Raw genomic sequence first — 7722 nt, 5'->3', positions numbered from 1 at the left:
CCCCCCCCCCCCCCTCCACACACACACACACAAAGTCAGAGAGAGAGAACTCAATTTGAACTTTATATAGCAAGAAATAAACTGCTACTGAATTATGCACTAGGATCTTTGGGTTGACCTGCCACGGCAGCTACCATGTCCTGGACTAACACAGTGCCTTGTCTTTGAACCTGTAGTCTAGAAGGCTCTCTGAGTGTTGAACTCTAAAGAATCTGATCCTCTAGGGAGCAACGAGTGACGCTCACAAAACACAAACTCTCCTTTCCTGAGCCCATCCCCTCTGATAGAAGCCAACTTCAGTTCTCCGTATACATATAATGTCACATCAGATCAAACACCTCGTGATTTCAGGGTTTCCACCATCTCTGCTTCCAGTTGAGGAAACTAAGGCACAGACAGATTAAGTGTCAGTGAAGCAGCAGAGCTGGGATTCAAACCCAGGTGGTCCAGTTTCTGAACTACCTTCCTCCGCATTCTCTCCTGCCTCCCCCTCTTGAACTGGTGCTGACGGGATTAAGACTGTGGGCCTGCCCAGATGGCCAAGGGTGTGCGGAGGAAGCTGCAGCCTGGGTGAGCCTCAGGCTGGCCAGACCTGTTGGTCTTTGCAATCTCAGACACTCAGAGAGTCTGCCTGGCGCAGGAGCGGGGCAGGAGCAGGGGCTTGGTGAGACCTCACTGCCCTCAGCTGGGTGGGCCCTGTCTCACCCAAGGGCCAAAGATGAGGCAGGCACTTGATCTCGCTGAGACTCATTCTGCCATGAGCTCAATAGCCCTGAAAATGGCCAGCCATATGCCCTGGTAGACCCTACATGGTTGGCTGGACAGCTGACACCACGAAACTGAAAAGCTCAAGGTAACTGTGTTTTCTCTTGTCAGACATACAACACAGCAGGGAAAACTAGCTTTGAAAGAATTCTGACCTCTGAGAAGACACCTGAGAACAGGCCAGCTCTTGCTGAGGTTGCTAGGCAACAGCCTGAAATCTGGTTCTGGTTTTAGATACTGGGGATTTGGGATGGCTGTAAGGCTGGGCAGGCAAAGGCCAGGCCTGCCTCACTTAGGGTTGGGAAGAGGCAGTGCACTCTCCACCCATCAGAAAGACCCGAAGGCCAAGATGCATGCACAGCCTTCTCCCTAAGCTTCTGTTCCCTGTTGACTCAACAACCCCTGCCAAACCCAACTCACCCAGGCTGAGTCAGACACAGGCAACCAGGCTAGGCCCAGGTGAGCCCGGCCCTGGCTCCAGAGGGCACCTGAGAGCCATGAGTAGAGAACATTGTCCCTTGGGACCAGCAGTTAGTGTAATGGCTATGTCGCTGGACTCCCACGTAGTCGACCGCGGTTCGAGTTCCGGACCTGGTGGCCCGGTGGCTTAAACTCATGCTGGGCACGTGTGCGTGCGTGCCCAAGATCCCAAAGGAGAATGGAGGAGAAGGGATTGTGGCATGGCCATCTCCCCTGGGGGGTGATTTCTCACTTTCTATCTCTCTCTCTCCCTCTGTCTGGCAAGTGCACACACCCTATAGCAAAAACCTCTCCAAAAAAAATTAAAAAAAAAAAATAAAGAGAGAATGCTGACCCTGCCCTGCCAATGCAATCCCAGCCTACTGGGAAGTTTAAGTCAGAAATACACATATGTTCAAAAAGACTAAAGAAAGAATGGAAGGGTCAGGGGTGGTATGGAGGTGAAGGCGGCTAGATCCCACATGGCTGACTACATGGTTTAGTCCTTGATCCGGCAGCTTAAAAAGACACACTGGGCACATGTGTGTGCACCCAAAACCCCAAGAGGAGAATGGAAGAGAAGGGATTTGGAATGGCCATCCCTCCCAGGGATGCTTTCTCACACATACGCCCCCCCACACACAGTCTTTGGTGAGTGCACACACCCTATAGCAAACCAAAAATAGAAGTGAATTCTAACCCAATTAGTTAATAAAGATGTATTTTTACACAGAAAAGTAAAACTAAAAGCATGGAACAATCTATCAAAAACCGTTGAGATTCAGAATGCCACCTTCCATTAACACTGCAGGAGAATAATAGATTCTGAAAAATATTATGTATCAGAGTTTTGACAATCAAACAGAGGATGGCAGATGGGAAATAATCTCATGAGTAAAGAAAGAAACTTAAACTGATCAAAAACTCTGAGTAAACTTGGCTTCCTAGATGATCAAAGAACTAGGTTCTCACCGCCAGAAGTCCTGCCCACCCCGAAGCTCCCTGGGGTCTGTCCTACCCCAGAAACTGCCCACGCTAAGGTAGGTCCACACAACCTGCACACACCCCCTTTGCCCGCTGTTGGGTCAGACACCATCTTCTCTTCTGCCTCTAATAAGGATCCTTCACTTAATTATATCAGCAAAGACCCTTTTCCCCCATAAGGTTCCATTTATAGGTTCCAGGATTTGGACCAGGATGTGCCTTCTGGGGGGCACCCTTCGACTCCCTCCAGTTTCTCTCCTCCAGCCAGACCTAGGCCTGTGTTGGTGCCTTTCCTAAGACACCTCCCTGGTCTTATGTCATTCCTCGGTGCCTGCTGGCCTATCCTTCTGAAAGCAAGCCGGGCCTCTGGTCACTGCAGAGGCATGTGACTATCTGCAGAGAGGACCCTCCTTCTCAACCCTGATGACCTGGGACCTTGCACGTGACACCACAAAACACCCCAGGGTCTGTGTTGTGTATTGCTGTGTTGATAAACTCACTGTCTATTTACATTTTATCTTTAAAAGATACCACTTTATTGGGGTTTCACAAACGGTAACGTTCTCTGTTAATTAACACTGAGGGGGTAATTATTTTCTTACTTTTTTTTTGGATGTCTGTTGGAAAAGAGAGATAAAAAGAAACCAACCTGCAGCAAAGGTTTTACCAACACGGCCCTTAGGGGTCAGGCACACCCCCAAAGACCCTTGCCCTGAACTGTTTCTGTGAACCAGGGAACTCCTCTGCACACAACGTCCGTCCTTTCTTGAGAGAAAATACTCCATGATCCATTTGTTGGGTTTTGGATGAACATGTTAAAGCCGAACCACCCTGGACTTAAAGGCAAGAGGATGGGAGAATGGAAAGAATCAACCCCACCAGGAAGCCTGTGCCACACAGCGAGCGAGTGGAGTCATTCACCAAATCCAATCTCTGAACGCGTGAGCTGGTGGAGCAGCAACGCCAAAAAGCTGCTGCCAGTCTGTATTTTATTTCATGCGTGTGAAACCCTATCGGCTCCAGGAGGACAGACGGGGTGCGGCAGTAAAATGCAATGCTGTGAGGCTGACCCATATGGGAGGGTCCTGGGCTCAACCCCAGAGACCTCCCGAAGTACACAAGGGCACACAAGACCATCTTCTGGAGCTGGCTGAAGCTGGGGGTGGATCGCACTGTCAAGCCTGATAACGTGCTGTCTCTCTGTCTCTCTCTCACTGTCTCAAGGAAGAAGTAAACTTTTTTTTTTTGAGAGGTTTTTCACTATAGGGCGCGTGCGCTCGCCAGACAGACAGAGAGAGACAGAGAGACAGAAAGCGAGAAATCACCCCCCAGAGGGGATGGCCACGCTGCAATCCCTTCTCCTCCATTCTCCTCTCGGGATCTTGGGCATGCACGCACACGCGCCCGGCGTGGGTTTTTTAAGCCACCGGGTCCGGGACGCGAATCGCGGTCGACTTCGTGGGAGTCCAGCGACTTAGCCATTATGCTAACTGCTGGTCCAAGGAAGAAATAAACTTTTAAAACACACACCAGCAATCGGTGTAATGGCTATCGCCAGACTCTCAAGTAGTTGACTGCAGTTCGGGTCCCAGACCCAGTGGCTTAAACTCACGCCGGGCACATGTGCGTGCGTGCCCAAGATCCCGAGAGGAGAATGAAGGAGAAGGGATTATGGTGTGGCCATCTCCCTTGGGGGGTGATTTCTTGCTTTCTCTGTCACTCTGGTGAGCACACACGCCCTATAGCAAAGAATACAGAGAAGGGGCCAGTGGCGGGTGGTGATTAAGGTGGCTGAATTTCACAGAGCTGACTGCGCAGTTCAAGTACCAGACCTGACAGCTTGAAACACACACACACACACACACACACACACACACACACACCCAAGCTGCCGATGAAACTCAAGGAAAACATACAATCAAACCAAATTCTCTGTCAAGAAGCACAGGTCTGCCTGGACAATGAGTCCCCATATAGGATGGTGCCCTCTGAGATGCACCAAGTCACTCCTGCCAACCAGGACACTGAGAAGGGGTTCCTATGGCTCATGGCAGGGCAAGGGGACAGTCCTCTGGGAGCCCAGAGAGGAAACGAGAGAATAACAGTGACCTAGCCATGCTCCTGTCTCCTGCGAGTGAGTCAATGGCAAGGACACCACTGACGTCATCTGCCGTGGTGTCAGTGCCCTCTCCCCCACAGCCCCCAGCTGTTACCTGGGTTAAGGACGGGCTGGACGATGTCCCCATTCCTCCACTTGGTCTCCATGCGCTCCAGTTTCTGGGCTTCGTACCGTTTCCGGCCCTCTTCCTCCTGCTCCTGCCGGGAATACTGCGAGAAATCACAGACAGGGGTCAGGTCACAGCAGATGGCCTCCTCCCATGCCGACGCAGGCCTGTGGGCACCTCGTGTCACCTAGCTTTGTACACTGGGACTATCAATTCTTCCTTGTGATAACAGGCACTTAATAAGCAAAGAATATGGAGAAGGGGGCAGTGGCGGGTGGTGGTGAAGGTGGCTGGATCTCACAGGGCTGACTGCGCAGTTCAAGCACCAGACCCGACAGCTTGAAAAACACACCGGGCATGTGCGTGTGTGCCCAGAATCCTGAGAGGAGGGGTTGTGGGGTGACCAGTTCCCACGAGGGCTGCTTTCTCACTTTCCCTCTCTCTTGGTCTAATAAAAGGAGGAGGAAGAAGTACAAATCTCATGTAGTCCCAGTCCCCGGAGAACCTGGGTCAAATGTTGGGTCAGGTCCTCCCTGGAGTTTCTCTTATGCCTCTGAATATATAAAAAGTTCTATCATGCTCTATGTGGATTTTAAAAGAAAAAGTTCCACTCCTTTAACTGTATCAATGTAACAATTTGTGAAACCGGTCAGTTATATAAGGGAATTTAGCTTGTTCCCAATTTAAGTTCCCGATTATTGGGTTGTTGGAAAAATGACTTTTTTAATGTTTTTCTATGCAAAAATGTGTCATGACTTTTCCAACAACCCAATAAAACAGAAACACGTTGTTTCCCCCCTTCTTCGTGAGAGAGTACGCAAGCTTGCACACGAGAGTGAGAGAGACAAACACCCTCCACAGTGTCTGGACACGCCAGATCCCGGCTTCCAGGCTTCCAGTCCATTGGCCCTTCGGCACTCGCACATGTGCCCAGGCTGTTTCAGGCTGTCGGCTGGAGATGTGTAACAGTCACCACGTGGGAGTCAACAGCTCCCGGGCAGCACGTCACCGCTGTGACTCGGAGCTGGCCCTAAACAATGGAACACTGACGATCCGCAGCCACTTCTTTCATTTTGCACCTGTCCCATTCCTCCCTACGATCCATTCCCGGACGCTGAACCTACAAAATCAAGAGGTCCCCAGAAAGGCCACAGACACTGTCCCAGGGCCGTGCCAGAGCAGGACCCATGTGTCCCGACACCAGGTAGCCTACTTTGCTGACCTTGGCTCATCCACTAGGCGGCACGCTGGCAGGAAATGGGCAGTCAAAGCTAAAACAGGCCCCTGAGGCACTCCTAGTGGATCACAGAGGTTTTCACCCACGAAGTTAAAAATAAATGAAGATAGAGCCTAGCACAAAACCCAGGCTCCTGGGGCCAGAGAGTGGCACAGCAGGAAAACGCAGTACTCTGCAAGGCTGACGCACAAAGAAGGTTCCAGGTTTGCAAGCAGAGACCTCCTGAGTATGCCAGGCATGCGAGTGCCCAGGATCTGGGGCTGCCTGAGGCTGAGGACGGATCACAGCATCAAGAACCTGTTGGGTGCTACTTCTCTCCCTTGCTCACTTACAAAAGGAAGGAACAAAGGAGGGAGCAAAGAAAGAAATAAACTTAAATTAATAGGGCCAGCAGATGGAGTGGAGGTTAAGGCAGCTGGATCCTACAGAGCCAATTGTGCAGTTTGAGTCCTGGACCCGGTGGCTTGAAGAACACACCAGGTGTGTGCATGTAAGTGCCCAAAATCTGGAGATGAGAATGGAGATGACAGGACTTTGGACATGGCCATCGCCCCGGGGGTGCTTTCTCACTTTCCCTTTCTCTGTCTCTGTCTATCTTCTGTGAGTATACATGCCCTACAGCAAAATTTAAAAACAAAACAAAAAACCAAAAAGGCTTCTGAGTCCTGGGGTTCTGTGACATCACAGCATTGGTTCATTCATGGTCCTCCTGCACCCGTATCCTCTGGCCCAACAAGGAACACACACACACACCCTGCACTGCCCTCCTGTGTGCCCCCACAAGCGGGGCCCACCAGTCTGCTGTGCTGGCCCCAGGCATGGTTCCTGGGCCTCTGTCTGCCCTCTCCCCCAGGGGCGCACTCCCTTGCTGCCACCAGAACCATCCCCCTTTGCCTTGGCCCGGGCCCCCCACTGCTGGCCACTGCCGGGCCATTCGGGCCATTCCTCTTTTGATTCGCTTCAGCTTCCATTCTTTCATTTATTCAACCAACACTTCCAGCATTCCCAGCTGAGTCTGGGGAGTCCTAGAACTCAGGGCCTCTCTAGGTTCTTCCCTCTCCCACTCTGAACCCCCGCAGACCTAAGCAAATCCATTTCAGGTGGCACTTTGAGACCTTCTTTCAAAGCCAGTTCTAAAGTCTCAATTTTCAGGCTTGTGGCTCGGTTCCAGTCCCGTACGGGGTCTGACACCATCCCGAGGCTTAGTCACCCGTCATCTCCGGCTTGAGCACAGTTCTCAATGGAGGCTGCGAAGGCAGCTGAGAGATTTGTTCAAAAGAAACAAGCCGTGGGGAGTGTTTTAGGCTGTGGTGGATAATTTAAGCTTTTCCTCCATAAATAAACTATTTCCTAACGTTCCACTGTCCAAAGAAATGACTGGGAGAATAGAGTTTGTACTGCGTCTACTCAGAAAAATTGATGGCTGAACTCAAGTGCCCTCAAAAAATGTCTTTTCTTTCTTTCTTCTTTTTTTTTTTCAAAGGTTTTTGCCATAGGAAGCATGAGCTCACCAGAGGTGGGGGACAGTGAGAAAGCACACCCCGGGGCGATGGCCAGGGCACAATCTCTTCCCCTCTTGGGATTTTGGGCACACGTGCACAGGTACCTTGTGTGATTTTCAAGCCGTCAGGTCTGGGACTCGAACCACAGCCAGCCATGTGACCCCAGGAAATATCTTTTAAAGAAATTTTTCCAAGGGCCAGTCCCATAGTACAGCAGCTGGGCGCTGGGCACAGAGAACCAGATCCCACAAGCCAACCGTGGTTCGAGTCCTGACCCTGGAGGCTTGAAAATCACTCTGGGCATGTGTGTGTGCGTATATGCCTGAAATCCTGACAGGATGGAGAGATGGAGGAAAAGGGATTGTGGTGTGGCCACACCTACTTGGGGGTGCTTTCTCATTACTTCCGCTCTGGCAAGTGTACATACCCTCTGGCAATGAAAACAAACAAACAAACACAAATTTTTAAATACAGCCTTCAATCTCATAAATCCCTCAGGCACTCAGCATTCTTTTTTTTTTCTTTCTTTCTTTCTTTTTTTTTTTTTTTT

General features: G+C 50.7%; 1 protein-coding gene across 1 annotated transcript in view; it reads right to left on the bottom strand.

Annotated features, from left to right (window-relative positions):
• Positions 1 to 7722, bottom strand: part of ACOT7 (acyl-CoA thioesterase 7) — a 139117-nt gene that overhangs the window by 74125 nt on the left and 57270 nt on the right. The window contains exon 5 of the mRNA XM_014586603.2: positions 4422 to 4536. Coding sequence (XP_014442089.2) covers positions 4422 to 4536 — 115 coding nt within the window. The remainder of the gene's footprint in view (positions 1 to 4421; positions 4537 to 7722) is intronic.

This window comes from Tupaia chinensis, unplaced genomic scaffold, assembly GCF_000334495.1.
Source record: "Tupaia chinensis unplaced genomic scaffold, TupChi_1.0 Scaffold000146_1, whole genome shotgun sequence".
In the NCBI taxonomy this organism is placed as follows: domain Eukaryota; kingdom Metazoa; phylum Chordata; class Mammalia; order Scandentia; family Tupaiidae; genus Tupaia; species Tupaia belangeri.
This window is presented reverse-complemented; position numbering and strand designations above follow the sequence as displayed.